This window comes from Rhea pennata, chromosome 33 (genome assembly GCF_028389875.1).
Source record: "Rhea pennata isolate bPtePen1 chromosome 33, bPtePen1.pri, whole genome shotgun sequence".
NCBI lineage: Eukaryota > Metazoa > Chordata > Aves > Rheiformes > Rheidae > Rhea > Rhea pennata.
In genome coordinates, this window is record NC_084695.1 from 153,135 (window position 1) to 171,206 (window position 18,072).

General features: G+C 46.8%; 2 protein-coding genes across 3 annotated transcripts; one reads left to right on the forward strand and one right to left on the reverse strand.

Annotated features, from left to right (window-relative positions):
- Positions 1–236: 236 nt before the first annotated feature.
- MVB12A (multivesicular body subunit 12A) lies at positions 237–2,910 on the forward strand. The gene is made up of 9 exons (XM_062598387.1): positions 237–371; positions 446–538; positions 607–703; positions 808–934; positions 1,009–1,143; positions 1,414–1,511; positions 1,864–1,928; positions 2,010–2,060; positions 2,162–2,910. The coding sequence occupies exons 1-9, from the start codon at positions 270–272 to the stop codon at positions 2,222–2,224; spliced, it is 831 nt and encodes a 276-aa protein (XP_062454371.1). The 5' UTR covers positions 237–269; the 3' UTR covers positions 2,225–2,910.
- Positions 2,671–17,961, reverse strand: ATP13A1 (ATPase 13A1). 2 transcript variants are annotated; one of them, XM_062598385.1, is made up of 26 exons: positions 17,662–17,961; positions 17,165–17,254; positions 16,649–16,839; positions 16,205–16,277; positions 15,732–15,887; positions 15,148–15,217; positions 14,382–14,488; positions 13,600–13,729; positions 13,272–13,327; positions 12,579–12,705; positions 12,174–12,311; positions 11,497–11,617; positions 10,680–10,837; positions 9,685–9,860; positions 9,167–9,277; positions 8,512–8,637; positions 8,111–8,219; positions 7,309–7,508; positions 6,804–6,900; positions 6,134–6,315; positions 5,522–5,636; positions 5,031–5,227; positions 4,714–4,856; positions 3,983–4,094; positions 3,497–3,640; positions 2,671–3,082 (listed from the first exon to the last, which is right to left on the reverse strand). In XM_062598385.1, the coding sequence occupies exons 1-26, from the start codon at positions 17,959–17,961 to the stop codon at positions 2,972–2,974; spliced, it is 3,540 nt and encodes a 1,179-aa protein (XP_062454369.1). In that variant the 3' UTR covers positions 2,671–2,971. The 2 variants fall into 2 exon arrangements, with proteins under 2 accessions (XP_062454369.1, XP_062454370.1); XM_062598386.1 differs by lacking the exons at positions 2,671–3,082; positions 3,497–3,640; positions 3,983–4,094 and having other exon boundaries at positions 4,806–4,883.
- Positions 17,962–18,072: the final 111 nt, after the last annotated feature.

Here is an 18,072-nt window from a genome sequence, read left to right on the forward strand (position 1 = left end):
CCCCCCCCTCTGCTGCGCGCGCGCGCGCGCGGGCAATAAAGTCGCGGCCCAGGCTGCGGGCCCGGAGTGCGCACGCGCAGAGCCATTTCCCGCTTCCGTACTTGAACGCGATCACCGGCCTCCAGGACAGCAGTTTCCATTGGCGATGGCTCTTGTCACTCAGAGCGCAGCAACGAATCGGGAGGGGGCAGGGCCGGCGGCAGCCAGTGGCCGCCGCGGCGCGGGGTGGTGACGGGGCTCCGCCTCCCGGAAGCCGCGGCGCGGGGAGCATGGCGGCGGCGGGGGAGCCCCCGCCGGCGGAGGAGCCCCCGCCGCTCACCGGCGTGGCCTGGGTCTCCGCCCCCGGCGCGGCCCCCGCCGGCTGGACCGTGGTGAGCGCTGCGCGGGGGGTGGCGGCGCGGCGCGGCCCGCTCCCGACGCCGCCTCACGCTGCGTGTGCCCGCAGATCACCACCACCGTGGAGGGCGCCGCGGCCAACCTGGGCAGGGGCCTCGGGCACAAGGGCGGCGGGTTCCTGTGCGTCAGCGCCAGCGCCGAGGTGGGTGCGCGGGGGCGGCCGCGGGCCGCGGGCGGCCGCGGGCCGGCGCTGAGCCCTGTCGTGCGCAGGCGGCGCCCGGGGTCGTGGTGGCCGACGTGCAGGTGCTGAGCGACCGGACTCCGCTGCCCGCCGGCTACGTCCGCGCCCGCGAATTCCCGGAGCCGCGTAAGTGCCGGGGGCGGCGGCGGTGGGGGGGGGGGGGGGGGGGGGAGGGGGGCGGCAGCAGGGCCCGGCCGCAGCGCCCCCTCCCGCCGCCCGCTCCCCCCCAGGCCCCGCCGGATCCCGCCGGAAGCGGCTCTGCGTGAGGCTGCTGCCGCGCGCCGCCGCCGGCGCCGCCGTGCTGGACATCAAGCTGAGCGGCAAGAGCAAGGCCGTGCCCGGCTACCTGCGGATAGGGTAGGTCGGCTGCCTCCCCGCGCTGCCGACCGCCCTCACCTGCCTCTTGCTGGGAAACCTTCTTCTTCTTCCAGGGAAATCGGTAGCTTCGCTGTTTGGTGCAAAAAAGGGCCAGTTTCGATCTCCACCCCCCGGCCCGTTCCCACGCCCAGGACGATTAACCTAGGACTGAAGCAGCTTTCATTACAGCCGGCTGACACAGACCTAAAGTATGTATGCATGAACCTTCTCCGATCCTACCTGAACCGGTGCGGGGCTGTGAAGAAGCCTGTGTGCGCTGGTGCCACCTCGTGGTTTCCACTCTGTGGTGCCTGGGCTGTGGTTTGTTACCTCTTACACAAGGCACCTCATTCCCCAAACTTTAGCACCACACATCACAGTTGACAAGAGGATCCATGCCTCCATAATGTGTAATGCAGTGTTCACAGGCAGAAGTAGTGTCTAGGTGAAAGACATTAGTTAATTCTGATATGCTGTAGGTCACCAGAGAACTCTATAACTCCATTTGGCTCAAAAAGCGCTTCTCTCACCTGGCATGCATCTGTATATGATACTTCCAACATCTATGGCCTCTCAGGTAAGCCATTTCTTCATTTGTCATAAAATAAGGAAGCTGTGTAAAGCAGCCACATGGTACTTTGATTGGAGTTAATATCTATGCTTATTGTTAGTTCATGCAAAACTTTTCTCTAAAGGTGCTGCCTTTAAATAGTGGAACTGACCTATGTTTCTAGAGGGAGCTTTTTCCTTTCAAAGTTATTCCTTGCTTGCTTTAAAAGAAGTCATTGATATCTTGGTCCAGCTCTTTTTCCTCTAGGTGCTAACCTGTCCCAACCTGCTCATCTATTACATGTAGGAATTAAGTACTCTTGTTTTCAGATGTCTCCTTTGACATTATCAAAGCATCTGACAATCACTTCTCTTTTCAGCTATGGATGGAATACCTTTTACACTACATCCCAAATTTGAAAGCAACACCAGTTCTGGCAGTAGCGTGAGTATTTGTCTAAGCCACTGCTATGCTGTTGTTCTAAGTCCCAACTCATAGTCTTAATTTTATGCCTTTTTTTTTAAGGTTATTCTTGCAGATCTGAATGTTAAGTCTCTTGCTGAGATTGAGAAAGAGGTAGGCAGACGTTCTTGTCATACCTGTTTTGGAGTGGATAGTAGCAGGATTCTGAATTTCTAGAATATCAATGTCTTATGTTGACTGTTTTTTGTTTTCAGTACAACTATGCTTTTGTGGTTGAAAGGACTGCAGCTGCCAGACTCCCACCCAGCATTTGTTAGCACTGGAGCCTACCCTTCCCTTGAGGATGTAAGCTACCGCCACACATCCCAACAGTCTCTCACAGATTAAAGTTCAGAGTACCTGAAAAAAAATCTAATCAATATAATAGTACAGGAGTTATGTAGGGAGAAAATAAATGTTTTTCTCACCTGCCAAAATATTTTTTTTTAAACATTCCTGAAATACAGAGCTCCAACTTGGGCACGTGCAGCAGCATAAGTCAATGTATAGATGTTCTCGGCAGTGTTTGTTCTCCTAGGCTTTGTCAGCACCACAGCTCTGTTCTGAACATTACCTCCTGCAAGAACACTTAGTGTTTCAGTCATGTAAGAACTCTTATCAGCCTAGTCTTCAGTTTGTTGCTTTTCTACTCCTGCCCTTAAGTCTCAGTGCATATTAAAAACATTATAAAGCTTTTCACCCCACAAAGGAAGTTCCAAACAGGTTTTAAAATACATTGATTCTGATTTAGTTACTAAACTCTGTAAACGCTTCCTCAAGTGTAGGGCAGTACAAAACTCCCGAGAGGTGGTGGTGTATCCTGGAAACATTGAAAAGTCAGTGGCCTTGATTGTTACACAGAGGTGGTTTCCATGTGATAAGGAGGAATGCTTCCCCATGCCTGCTCCTGCACAGGATTAGAGTTATTGTCAAAAGAATAAAGATGATTCTTGTGATGTGGAAACATGGCTCTGGGTGCTGGCCTTCTTGGAGCACTGCTGGGGTCAAGGACCTTAGAATTGGTTTCAGGAAGGCACTTTAAGTTTTGCACTCCCCAGCAGAAACTGAAGAATTCGGTCCACTAACAAGGCGAGGAAGAAGTCAGCCAGCAACACTTGAGTGATCACAATCTTAAACTGGAAAACAGAACACAACTGATTAGTCCCTTTCCAGCTCCACTTCAGTCAATTATGCTCTCCCAACACAACAAAGCCTCTGTCATGCTAGGTACTTACTGAAGTGCTAGTGTCATATACAGCAACTGCTAAACTAGGGACCTAGCCTTCTCACTTTCACAACTTGCTACAGTTTTTCTCAGTGCTTCAGCAGGATTGCTGCTATACGCTCTCTTTTTAAAGCTACTTAGGTAGTTAGTGTTCCTATATGAGTCTTCATAGGCCTTACGTTCTGCTAAAAGCCTTAAGATTCCTCCAGATTTCCTCAGGAGGAAATTACTCCTGTTTTCCCAATGGAAACACAACATGTAATTCAGGGGGCCCATATGGGTTATGTTTCATGCAGTGATCTCAAGAGAAATGCTGCCTGCTCACCTCAGTAGGGATTTCTACCAAGCCAAACTGTTCATTGAATTCTGGCGAAGAGCCCGTGAGAAGGCCCACAATGGCAAGTCCGGAAAGGATGATGCTCCATAGCAGAGGCTTGTTCTCCTGTAGACTCTCCATAAAGGGATGGCCCTGAAACACAAAAGGGAGGAACTGTGAGGTGTTGCTGTGCACATGCTCAAGAGGTATGTTCAAAACAGAGGATGTGTAACAATTCATGAAACAGTTGGGGATGCTTGTCTCAGCTCATTCCAACTTGGTACAATAAGAAGCAGCTTTTCTCTACAGAGCCCTGACAAACTGAAGCTTAGTACTATTACATTTATATATTACATATACTATTTATATTATATATACACTGTTTACTGTATTTACATATTATATGTAGTACTAAACTCTGTTTAGTACCATTGCATATTAAGTGTAAAATTGCCTCTCTAGTCTCACTGGAGATATAACTTAAACATGTCTTGCCTTGTAGTTGATAGCAAATGTAGCCATCTGCATTGCCATTGACATGATATAAACGGTGCTGTTCACAAGGCTGGGCTCAAACTCCTTGTACAGATCCACAAACTCTTCCCGCCTGAAAAGGAACAGAGCTGGAGATGAGTAGGCCAGAGACAAGATCATCAGGAAAGTTTAGCTTTCTTTGCATAACCTCACCAACCCTTATTTAAACTACACACCTTCTGCTGGGGCCACAGCAGCTGTTCCCAAACTTTGTGAGCACCATTAGCAGCAGCCCAGCCCCTGACAGAAGTAGCATGCTTGTACAAGTACTAGTGGGGCTGCAGATGCTGCAAGAATAGGTAAATGTACTCATTGGGCTCTTCGTAACAAAAAGAGAAATCAAGTGAAAAAATGAATTCCTCTTAAAAAAAAAAAAAAAAAAAGGGCATCCAGTAGTCTCCTTGCTGTTACTGTTTGGGGGACAGCAGACCATTAGGGCTGCAACATATCACAGACCAAGCCCACTGGTTTTCTCCATCACATTCTTACTATACTGGGCTGCCTGTTGATACATCTAATGTATAGCGCAAATGCCTTCCTTGTGCATGTCTACTATGTTAAACTCCTAATGCTTAGTGTGCTCAAGAGAACATCTGAAAAAGAGCACAGTGGTGAGGGAGGACTCCCTCCACCCTCCTACTTAGCAGCAAGTGGAGAAAACGTGTTAGTGTGTTGGAGGGACGGACACTTACTTGGAATTGCTGCGCACCTGGGCACCATGGTACAGATAAACCAGGCTGAGGAAATGGACAAGGAACTGCAGCAGCACAGTCAGGACTGTGTAGAGGTTAAAGATGTTTGGTAGTGGGCGCTCCTTGGAAAGTGTCTTCAAAGGCTAGGAACAAAAACCAAGCAGGACTGACTGGAATGAAAAAGTGTGGAGATAGTAAAAAGCAGCAAAATCTCATGCTCATCCACATTTGTCATTTTCGGAGAGGGGTAGTCCTACAGTAATCCCAATATGATGGCATTGACCAGCAACTGTCCCAATGCACTTCCCTCTCCTTACCTTTGACCTGGAGATGAAAAGGAAGCAGCCAGCCAGCAACAGACCCTGCAGAGTTGCCTGAAAATCACTGAACTTCACCCCTTCCAAATAAAGGACACTCTGGCTGTAGGCAAGGATCAGGGCATTCAGGGCAAGGATCTTGAACATTTGGAGCGTTGTCACCAGCGTGCAACGACCTTGCTTGATCACGTGGCAGACTAAGGAGCAAGAGGAAGCAGCATTTGGAAACAAACCAAGCCAAACACGTTCTGGGGCTTTGTCCCTCAGTCCTCTCTTTTTCTGAAATAGTACAGAGGGAGTATAACCCCACACTGTGTAACTCCTCCCCAGCTGAAAAAACCCACAAACATCTGATAAAGCCATGCGGTTGGGAGCGTTTCTCAACATCCCAAACCCTCTGTCTCGACTTCTTTGAGACCTAGACTGATTTATTTGGGAATCTGTACACTTGTAGATCCACAACAACTATTCAATTGCCACCATGCACTTACTGCACTGAATGGAGGAAAGCTTGGAGGTAAAAGGGGCTGCAATGCTGGCATCACCCAGCTTCACAACTGGCACACGCTCCTCTTCCAAATCTTTCAAGACCTGATTGATTCGCTCCTGCAGGGCAATAAGAGACAGAAATACATACACACTTTGCTATTATAGAATTGGTGAGGTTGGAAGGGACCTCTGGAGATCATCTAATCCAACCCTCAAACAAGTGGCCCGTATGGGGATCGAACCCGCAACCTTGGCATTATTAGCACCACACTCTAACCAACTGAGCTAAACCTAACCCCCTATCACAACTTGGACTCAGAGAATATCATACTATCCTCTCCCACACCACCGTTCCAAGATGGCATTGAGAAACCTTCATGTTTAGAAGCATTAGCTTGATGGCTGTCTGAAAAAGCAGCATCTCCTCTGATCAAATCCATTCTGTCACTTCAGGATAACAAGCAGTAAGGCTAGTTTTTCCCAGTACATCCTGCCATTTCCAGTTCTCATGAATTAACAGTGAACCAGAGGAGAAAAGAAGAGCAAGAGTAAATTAAATGGCTTTTAAACCCCCAGAAATCCAAGAATGGGCACAGGCAGATCTAGTTACAAACCCTCTGGATGGCCAGCTGTTCCTCTCTTTGGGACATAACTCTGTGCTTTGCACCACGGGAGGTGGGCTTCACAGACCCACTTCCCATTGGCAGCAAAGCTGGCCTGCCATCACTGGCTCCATCTCGAGGTCTCTTCTTCCGTTCAGGCAGTCTCTCAGGAGCATTTGCAAGCAGTGCCACTCCTGTTAAGACCAAAACATTAGCTGCAGGGAAAAGCGCTGTAATCCCTTTACTGGCAAAGCATTTTCACCAAGTAGGAATCCCCGCTGCCAGCTACTCCTGGAGCCAGACGGGAGTTCAGACATGTTACACTTCCTGAGTCAAAGCTCAGGAGAATTAGGAAGAATCTCTCTTCCAGAAAAATGTGTTCACAGCCAATTCATGCTACCTGCTGGTGCACACATCCAGTATTCTACCAGCATCACTCAGCTTCACAACTGGCACACGCTCCTCTTCCAAATCCTTCAAGACCTGACTGCACTGAGCGCACACACCCAATATTCCACTATCACAGACATCGTTCTGCTTTATGTTAGTTTCTGCTACCAGATGAAGTTAGATCAATCCTAACCAATTCTAGTCCCCAAATCACCAGAGAAATGAGTATCAACTTTGTGTTTAGGAACACTAACACAACTCAGGCACGTGAGCATCCTGCATTTGGACTCACCCACATCTGCATGCTTCAGAGCTCCAACATCATTGGTTCCATCCCCACACATCAGCGTGGTGTAGCCCAGACTTTTCAAAGTAGTGATCACAAACTCCTGCAACAAGAATTGCCTAGTCAGAATCAACAGTCTTTGTGTTCTGATACAGCACAGTCTGGACACAAGAACCTGACAGTGGCGAAACTATACTGATCTTCAGCCTAGCACATCCCTGGAGAGCAAGTGTCTTGGTCAAGTGCTTCTTTTCTGCAAGAATTCATTGGCCTGACACCCAAACTCCAGAAGGTTCACCAAGCTCAAGATGCTTTAGGATAACAGTGTGGCACACTCTGAGCTCTGGTGCTTGCTGCCTGCTAGCTTGGGTATCAGAAGAGGTTATGCGCCTTCGCTGAAAACAGCCTTAGCATTAATCGTGCACCAGCATCTATGCTGCTCCCAGACACCAGGTAAGCCCTGCTGGGAACCCCGCAAAAGTTGGATATACTAATAGCTGCAATCTCTCACCTTTTGCTTTGGGACCACTCTGGCAAACACCTGGATGTGTGGTATAAGCTTCAGCATCTGCTGCCTGTTCACAGACTGAAGGTGAGAGAGACCTTCCCCAGTAACACACAGGTCGTATTGCTGTGTCAGCTCTTGCAAGGTGGTTGGAAAGATGGGGAGCACAACAGCACCATCAATGGACTGCCATTGCCAGCTGGAGTCTGGAAAGAACAGCACGGGTTTGACATGAACATGCCAGTGAGGTGCCTGGCCATGAGAAATGCTCCCAGCTACACAGCGTGCACTAACCCTGTTGGCAGCCCCTCACTGTTATGGACATCAAGCACCATGACAAAGACAGCAGACCAGTGTCTGTGACACTCTCACCTCTCATCTAGTTATAGTCTTTATGTGGACTCATGTCCTTCCAGCTCTGCAGGCACTGGCAGTCAGTAACATTGCTCTCAGCTTCCCTGCATGGCAGGGCTGCACCATGGTTTACATTGAACTGATAGATGATCCCACTTGCACTGTGTCAACTCCAGCCTCTGATGCCACACAAGGAGGAGGCATTAAAGCTGTTGTTATTTTGGTGCTCATAAAGCTTAGTTATGAGTTGGCAGAGAAACATACACAGTTCTCACAGTATTCAAAGCCAGAGAAGAGAGGGTTAGACAGGACTCTGGAAAGCAGGTGAGTCACTTCCATTATCAGCATCAAAGAGCCACACTAATAGCAAGCAGCTGGCTTTGATGCAGTGCCCTAGTTCTCTGGCTGCTCTCTTCCAAGATACAGAGCCTGCTTAGTGCATGGGATCAGTTACCTTTGCTTACAGGAGGCTGCAGAATGAGGGTATGCTCCCGCTGGAGGAAATAGAGTTCCCGGGCCACATGGCAGGCAGTGAGAGGATTGTCTCCTGTTATCATCACTACCTGAGGGGGAAGCAAGAGATATCAAATCAATTCTGGGTAGACAAGTGTCACATCACAGTGAGGTGCCAGTGACACCCTTATAAGATGCAGCTCTATGCAGCACCTTGTTCAGAAAGCTTTCTCTGTGGGCCAAGGCAAATCCCACTGCAAAAGTAACAGCACATTCAAAAGGCATCACCACCTTTACCATGGAGAAGCCTTTTATCCTCGCTCCACAAAGGCTCCTGGTACCGAAATTCCACATTCTTAATGCAATGGCTTCCAGAGGGGCTAAAATGCTGCTGGCACTTACATGGTGTGATGCATGCTGGATCTCCCTGATGACTGATTTGGAGTCAACTTTGAGAGGACAGGAAACCACAATGAACCCAACAAATCTAAGATCGCACTCCAAAGCTTCACGCTTCATTTCTCGCACCTGCCAAAGCAGAGCAGTATACTGGAGCATTACCTGCTGCTTCATAGCAAAAATCCTGCCTTCCCATAGGTGCATCCTTGCAGTCAAAGCATCAATTGGAAACACAATTGGTGCTTTGAGGTGAACGGAAAAATTCCGGACTGTCCCCAGCTGCTCTACAAGAAAGGCTTCTTTGGGATAAAGCACCACAGACACAGCCCTTAGAATATTTATACTTCCCCATCCCCACATACAAAAACTTTCACAGCCGAATTCAGTGCTAAGCCTCTTCAGCTGCTGAAAGGGAAGAGTTGACTCTGGTTTACATACAGGGAAACAGAAGTATCTATCAATGTAGCATAGGAAGACAAAGCTGAGGGCAGAATGCAGAGGCTGCAATCTTCTCAGAAGATTCAGAGTTTAAAAGTAACATAGCTATTGCAACTTTTGGCATCCACCAACTGACCAAGATTCCCTCCCAGCCCTGCTCATGCCACCCACATTTCCTTTAACAGCTGCTGAATGTCAAGACTTAAACAGAGAGGTATACCTGCTGGTGAGTGAGATGCCCCAGTTCTTTGTAGCCAAGGGCCAGTACTCTTGCCCCCTCGTGTGAAATTTCCGTATGGACTGTGTGATAGTTGCTCGGGCACTGAGCCAGCTAGAGAAGCATTGGGGAAAGGTGTCAAATTAATAAAACTCCATACACAATTAGCATATTAGTAGCACATTTCAGTATTTCCCACTAAATACGCTGAAGGGGGAAAGAAGCATCTTTGAGAGGTCCCTCACCATCAATGGCAAAAGAGCAAATCCATCCTATCCATCCTTCTGCTGTCAGCAGAAGCAACAGCAATGGAACTCATATAGTGAAATATTCAGACCTCCCTGGGACTAAACTGAAAATCCTCAGTGGAGTCTGTTTTCAGGCATGGGTTGGTGGTACTCTTTTGCAGAAATAAAATCCCCATATTATCCAGGCTCCAGACTCGGGAATAACGAGTAGAGGTTTAGGGGCATGAGCACACGTTAGAGAATGCCCTTCCTCTCTTAGAGAGCCAAGCTCACCATTTTGTGCAGCGTCTCTGGGGCCCCTTTCACAGCTGCAATGTAACAGAGATCAGTCGAGCCAATCTTCTCGTACGACGCCAAGACAGACATTCTTTTCAGGGCACTGGCAAAATGAAAGCGCTGGTGAATTTTCAGTCCCTGAGTTTTAATACTTCTGGGGAAAACTTTCTCATCTGGAAACAAACAGATCAGGAAATCCTGAAAGGTTTCTCGGTATCAAAAGCAACCATTACTCCCTTTGGGTCACAAGTAACCCACAGGTCACCGAGATTTCCTCTCCTTAGATACAAGCATGCAAAGCTGAAAGTTCTCTTCTCAAGAACTAAGGGACATAGCTATTTGTACTGATGCATATAGGCCATCCAATCAGTTACACAGCAGATTGAAGGTATATTTATAGCATGAAGGTACATTTATAGCATGTATTATCTCAAGTAAAAATCTGGAGCCAAAAACACAACAGCATGAGTTTCAGCGGGACACACATTCAATAACTTAGAAAGATTTTTCTTTAGTTACCTGCACCTGCTGAAGCCAAGCAAGCAGAGGAGAAACCCTCCAGAGAGACTGTGCACAGACCATGCTAAAACCCACATTGTCATGCTTCTATTACTGTGATATGCACTAGCTAGTCACACCCTGATTTTACTGAGCCTGAGTAATCAGAACCAAAAGAAACCAACCTGAGCATACCAGCTGCAGAATGCAGTATCTCTGCAGCCTTGAGAATAGATTTTTACTGTTTACTGTCCCACCGACATCCAGTGCAAGGATTTCCACCGCCCCAAACCACTTCTGCGTCATACCAGATGGAATTCACTCCTTGCAAAAAGCCAGCATGAGGCACAGAAAATCTCCATACCACAGATTATTTCATACTCAGAAGAACTGACAAAAGCACTGTTATCACCACCAAAAAAATCAAGATGCATAACAGGGTTCAGGTACAAACTTGTGCTTAAGAGCAGAGAGGAGCTGGAAACTGCTTTTACCTTTGGTCAGGGTCCAGTCCACAGCCATCAACATCGCCTTCTCTAATGGATCTCCCACCAACGTTCCATCATCCAACTGTACAAGTGAGTGGCAAGTAGCAATTGCTCGGTGGGTTTCTACCGGAATGTCAGATACTGGTGTCACTTCTTTTCCATCCCTGCAGCACAAAAAGACTGCCCGTGTTAATATGCCCAGAAAGGCCATTCACACTATCTCAGACGAATTCTGGATATTTTCCAAGGAGAAAAAAAAAATGAATATAGTAAACAGTAGAGCTTCTCATAGCAACATCAAAGCTATAGGAAACCTGGCACTGTCTCAACTGCAAAAAGAGCCAAAGCCAAAAATTTTTGTCAGTCCTCCAAAGCAAACCTGATTCAAGCTGAACACTTAAAGTAGAGGCCTTAAATAACAAATTTGGGTAATTGTAGCATCAAATAGCCATGAGATTTTTCTGCTACAGCATCTTCCATTCAAGATAGATAGTATTACAGTAGTGGAACAAGAGGGCAGGATGCTGCTGCACAGGGAGGCAACAAAGATCTCAAATACATAAAAACCCTATGTAAGAAATCCTCCAAGACAATTAAGTCGTAAGTGCTGTGGCTATAAGCTCTTCTTCTGAGTGTTGTGGCTACAGAGACTAACCAACATTTCCTCTTTCAATTCAGTCCACTTCTTTTACTCTCTGAACCTCTGGTTATCTCCTCTTTCCCCATTGACTAGCATTTCACTTGCATCTAAAGAATTCCCACAGTGCCCAGAGCTCAGAACATGGCAAATCATCGAATATGATGAAAATACCCCAGGACCTACCCGAGCCCAGCTACTCCTCTCACTACAAGGTGATCACTGGTCAATGTGCCAGTTTTGTCAAAACAGCAAACTTCAACTTTGCCAGCAAAGGGGATTCGGAAGGGTTCTGTACAGTACACGTCTAAAAGAGAGGAGAGGAAATTTCATGACAGATCAGCTATGACAAAACAAGGACAGAATGCTCAGTGACCTTTATCACAACACAGAAGCCATAAGCATGGTGCTCAGCTAGAGCAGTTTATTTAAAGCACACTAAAACCTCCAGTCTGAATGTTTTTGGCATTTGAAACCAGAATAGACACCAAAGTGTAACAGTGAAGTAATCAAGCATAGAAGCCATTCACCTCCCTAATCCACAATTAGGAATCTACTCACTGCAGAATTACACAACTTTTGAACAAGCAGGCTTTCATGCCAAAATCTTGGTTCAGTTATCTTCCCTCATGCACTTGATTTAGGACTCATTTCAAAGCATATGCCTTTTACATTCTTGTATTTGGGGTTTTTATCCCCCCCTTACACACCCCATCTCCAACACCCATGTCAGTTATTGTCACTGTGCAGAAACAAAGGAGGCTGCAGTAATTTTGTAGGCTTATCCACAGCCAATGTCTTCACAGTTCCAGATGCAAAAAAACATTCCTACTCTTGCCCCTGTTTTTAGGCTTGGTACTTACAGAGCTTGGCCAAGGCAATGAGAGAAGTGTTGACAGCCAGAGAGAGTTCAATGGGAAGTTCAGGTGGAACAACTGAAGTCAGTATTAAAGTACACTCCAGGAAGAGCTTGTAACGATTCCTGCTTGGATCCTTGGTGCCTACAGAATGAGATAGGAGACCTGTACCTTCTCATCCTCAGATTGTGTTTTCCACTGAATAAGGATGAGTAATGCGAAGGAGTACACCTACCTAAGAACAACCTTGGGAGGGCAAGAAAAACATGCACAATGCAGCATGGGACCCTACACTACTGGGGCAGCCCAACCCAGCTATTTTAAGTCTCACAAATTATGTCAACTGTCCTTCCCACAAGCTTTGCTACAAGCCCTACGTAGAGAGCTAGAAGATGTGAAAAGAAGGCTCACCTTCAATCCAGACATATGCGGCAGCAGCAACGGCAAAGACCAGCAAAAACAGGATAAAAATGAAGGTCTCTACGTTATTGGCTGTCACTCTCTTCACCCCAAAGAGGATTGTACGTAGCAACTTCCCCTGAGGAAAACAGTCTTCAGTGCAAGAAACCATCTCTGTAGCATGCAGTATTTTGTTAAAAATATGTAAGTCCGATTTTAAAGTTATAGTCTGGTGCTTTGGTGCCACAGCCTTAAACTTATTCTCATTTCTTTGTATAGCAGCCTGAAACCATCCATGATTAGCCTCTTTGTAAGTAGTCTTGAATTTTCAATTGGCTTTCAAGAAGATACGTTCACATCTCTAGCATGTACAAACATACTCTATCACTTTTTCTGACAAATCATTATTACACAAACAGGAGTAACTAGGAGCTGAAGTATATTCGCAGCAAAGCCAGTCACAATGGAAACCCTGAATCCCAACTCCCAGAATTCTGTGTTAGACAAATAGTCTGATGTTTGATGCAAAGAACAGAATGCCTGAAACCTAACTCAAAATTACCTGCTAGTTTGGAAGAGGAAAAAAAAATGATGCCCCAACTAGTATTTCCTCACTGCTCTATATGATAAGGATTTCCTTACAGTAAAGCACTCAACAATGCAACCAACATCACTAATGTGAACGTGCTTTCTGTCTCATCTTACCTGAGATGTGTTGAAACCAGTCCTCAGAGCATATGCCACACATCCGTTATCAACAGCTGGAATGTGAGCATGAATGAGGTCAGTAAGCTCATCGCAAATCTTTTATGGGCTTATTAAAGACAAAATACACTTCAGGCTTCATCCTTACCAGAGGACACAGTCACCTTTGGTAAAAGATCACACAAGTCTAATAATCACAGAAAACTCTTAGCAACAGAGCCAAGGAGACTGACTCAACGACCCCATACAAAAGCTGCATCAAGCAACCTAAAATGAATCTGTGAGTGTAAAATACGCCCTCTCAGAGTAAACTTGGACAAATACATACGTTTCAGTCCTGTGCTGGCTTTCTGAGGTGGAATGTGCTGCACCACTTTTGTTCCTCCAAATATGATGTGCAGCCGGGAATCTGTCTGCATGTCCAAGATGTGCTCTGGATTGAGATCCTCCACCGGCTCCTGCATGACAATGTTTAGGTCTCAAATTCACAGCCTGTGCACAGTCAGCTGTCAACAAGTAAATTTCAAGTGTTCCTTTCTGTTCTTATTCCAAATGAGATGCTCTCAGCTCCACTTCAGCCAGAGGTCGCCTGAACTGAATCTAGATGTTAACATGCCATTCAGCTCCTGATCAGTCTGGGTTTAGAGCCTGGCACCCATGAAAATTCTCATTTCAGGGGACTTGTTCACCCCTGGCACACTGAATTCAGCAACGGAGACTCCGTAGGCATCACTTTATCCTTTTTAAGCCACCCACTGGCACAAAAACAAGCGGGATTCAGGGTTCCGAAGTACTTAACACTTGTTCCTCCTATGTCTGACTAGCCAAAGGAATCCAGACTGGGGAATGAGTAGGAGGACAATGCCATGCCCACCAGATGCAGTTCAGGCCTAAAGGCTATACACACAGCCAGGCAAAACAGACATTCTGTTTCTCATTTACCAGAGACTATCAATCACTGGTAGGGAGCCAATAACAGGCAGGCCAGCTTCCCTGGGTCAGCATTTACACAATAGATTAATTTCCACTTGCAAATGCTGCAGTGGCTTGAATGTTTTTACTTTTCCAGGTTGCTATGAAGCGACAGTATAGAGAACAGTTCACACAGACCTTCATCTGTGGTACAGACTCTCCTGTCAGCATAGCTTCATCTACAATACACCTTCCACGTAACAGCAGCACATCACATGGCACTAGGTTTTCATGAGGAGATCGGCCTGCAATTAAATAGAAGACGCTCAGAGGCAGGAGTGACTATTGCTTGGCTAGTTGTCTTGCAGGACACAGTTCTCCTTCAGTTTAGCTGAATACAGAAGATTCCTGAAGGGCAAATCTCTCATGGGTTGCTGAGTCTATCACACAACTCCACAGCATATCCACTAAAACAAAAGCACTGCTGAGAACTAAAAGGGCTTGAAGGTTATCAAGACTCATATTAAGACCAGGACAGTTCCAAGATCAGGTCATTTAGTTCTCATTGCCACTCAAACTTTGAAGACTACGATCAAATCCTGGGACAATACAACCTAAAAAATGAGAACAAAGTTAAAACAGAGACCTGCCTTTCCCTTTTTCATTCTAAGAAGATATTGTCAGGAGAAAGGGAACTCTTCAACTTCAAAATCTTAAGCTGAAGTAGGAATCTGAGGCTGATTTATCTGGGTATCTACATACCTTCAAGACAGCTAGAAAGTCCAAGAGATCCATTTCATGGATCCTTAAATTGTGACATCTATGAACTAAACGAAGTCCTCAAAAGCATTCAATCAAGACTATTGCAATTTAATACCTAACTCAAATCACTGTGCAAGTTAACACACTAGAAAGAATCTGATTTTAGAAGAGCACTTGTTTATGAACATCACGCAAGCCATACCAATGGAAACGATATCCCCTGGAATAATCTCATCACTCGAAATGGGGCGCCACTTCCGGTTTCTGTAAACCTGTGGACAAAAGCACTTTGAGAAGCCTTGCATGTGTCAATGTAGTAGAAAAGGATCAGAGTAAAAAAGATGGGTAAAAAATGACAGTACGCCAGGCAAAAAGACTGCAATACTAAAAAATGTATGTTAATGCCCTCCCTCGCCAAAAGAAAATCGTACAAAGAAGTTGTACAGAATAAATACGGTAATTCTTACTGATCTAAATGTATTTTCTTGTAAGCAAGAGATCAAAAACTTAGAATTAAATAAGCAAGAATGTATTAAGTATGTACTGGACAGAACAGCTGGACTTGAAAGAAAGGGACAGGAAAAAGCCCAAAGTCTTTTTTCCTCTACTTTCCCAACTCCCTACCTTTTCAAGTTCTGCCCCTTTTAGAAAGGGGATTCTGCCTCATTTGACAGCCAGTGTAAAAGTATCTTTCTCATTTCCAGGGTCTCTTACCAAGCACTGCTAACTCCTCAATTTCTCAGACGGCCTTATGTTTATGACTCTTTCCTCTCTGATTCTGATTACCTGAATCATGTATGGCTTGTTGCCCATTTTTCGAATCTCTGACATGTTCCTCATTTGCTGCTGGACCAGAGAAGCTTCAAATGCCACTAACATGGAGAGGGTGAAGACACTGTAATACCAGTATTCATCCAGGCACCACAAACCCACGCAGAACACCTAGTAAGGAGAACATGATGTGGAAGTCATTCTAACATCTATCTCATTCAAAAAACAAAAGCCCTCAGTTTTCAGGGATGTTTTCAGCTGGATTACTATGTACTCAATTCTCCCAAGCTGTAAAAACAGAAAATCACAATAACCTATGAGGGAGGAAACAAGGTTGCTCCTGCAACAATCAGCTAAGACCCCAATATCACACTGAAAGAACAGCAACTACTCTTGGTATTAGAAAGCTGTCGGCTGATTTTTGAGTCTCAAACCAGGACTGCAATGAATTCTTATCATGGAAAAGTATTTACAGCTGTTTGTTTTACCTGAAAGACGAAGAATGGGGCTGTGGCTCTTTCTTTAAAGAGTTCCAAGAACTCTGGCACCACCATCTCAGCCCTGAGAAAGAATTGAATCCTTATTAACCCAAGAGTTCAGTTTTCTCAGCAACAGCCCAACCCCCCAAAAACATCTACAGCCTCTGGTGCAAGACCAGGTTTTACTCCAAAATATCTACATACAATCTTTCTCTTCTTTTCAAACACTGGAATTGCTTTCCATCTAAGCCCACTCTGGAGAAACTGCCCTGCCCTGGTACTGTTCTCTGTCCTTAGAGGGCTCTTACACCTGAGAAAGAAGTGCTGGCAGTAAGCATTTAAAAAAACAGAGCACTGATTGCCATTCCATCTCTACAACTTTCATTTCTGACACACTGGGCCATCTTGGACCTCTTCCACTCTGGCAAATAGACCTGTGCCTGGAAAACTTACTTGTTTGTACCGTATTTCTTCTCAGCTGCTCGGATATCTTTGTCCTCCTGATAGCCTCGGGCATTCTGGTAATAAGAAAGGGGATGTTCCACAGGAAAAGCTACAGGAAGGAACTGTTTCTTACCATCTACTTCATATGAGTATTTAATTTTCTGAAATTCAAATGAGAGAGCTTCCTGCCCATCCTCACCCTGCACAGAGAGGAGAAAAAAAGCAGCTGAACACATGCCAAAGACCTTACTTGAGCTGAAGGAAAAAAACTAGTGGAAACAACCAATCACTTCCATCTCTAGCTCTTTTATCACTGCCCATGATAACATGCAATAAGAAACGCTATGCAATCTCTAATGTCCCCACCTGTGACTGACTACAGCTGACTTTCCCTAAGTATTTAAGTTAAAAGATAAGAAACTGCAGCCTAAAGACCTTGCCTGATCTGGTCTGAAAGGTCTTACATAAAACAGCTCCCAAGCACGTGACACATGCTAATTCTGTTTGCAGCAACCATATCCTTACCTGATCTCTATGGAGTGGCACTAGTTCTACAGATCCGTTATTTGGAGTTGGCACAACTTTGGCCAATGTGGCTTTCTTAGGACTAGGTTCCTGAAACACAAACAGCATATGCTACATAAAGCAGATTACAGACCCTGAAATTCAGTAAGACTCAAGAAGAATCTTTGCTGGATCACATTAATGCATGCAAATAGATTTTTTTCAGCCGGGGCTTCTGCAGAGCCACTGTGAGATGCAAGGATTCTCTGACTAACACATTTCATCCACAAACGAGGATTGCCGTAGAACTCACACCCCCCAGCAAAGGAACTGTACTCAATAAGCGACTTGCAGCTAGGGCACGCATAACCGCCGGTAAAACAAGCTACAATGGTTGCTTCAGGAAGGAAGAGCTGGCGCGGCGCTCGGGGCAGGGTCCGCACCCCCGGACACTGAGCGCACCCGCATCGCCAGCAGCCCCCGGGGGGACGGGGGCCGGCCGCTGCCGCCGCACTCACCCGCACGCAGGTGAGCGCGCAGTGCGCGTGCACCGACCACAGTCCCGAGAGCGCCGTCAGCAGGTGCGCGACGCCGATGGCGGCGAGCGCCAGCAGCGCGGCCTCGGGGGGCGCGCGGCCCGCGCCCGTCTCCCCCCAGGCGGCCCACACGCGCGGCCCCCACAGCCACAGCCAGGCCGGGTAGAGCCCTGCCACGAAGGGCAGCACGGTGCCGTGGAGGAGCCGCGGCCGCCGGCGGTACAGCGTCACTGTCGAGACAAGCTCGTCCACGGCGCCCGGAGCGCTGCCGGCCGCCGCCATCTTGCGGAGACCGCCTGGCATCAGGCCGCTTCCGCTTCCGGTGGCGCCGGGCCCGAGGCAACCCTGCGCCTGCGCAGTGGCCGGCGGGAGCCCGGCGCAGGGGTGGCGGCG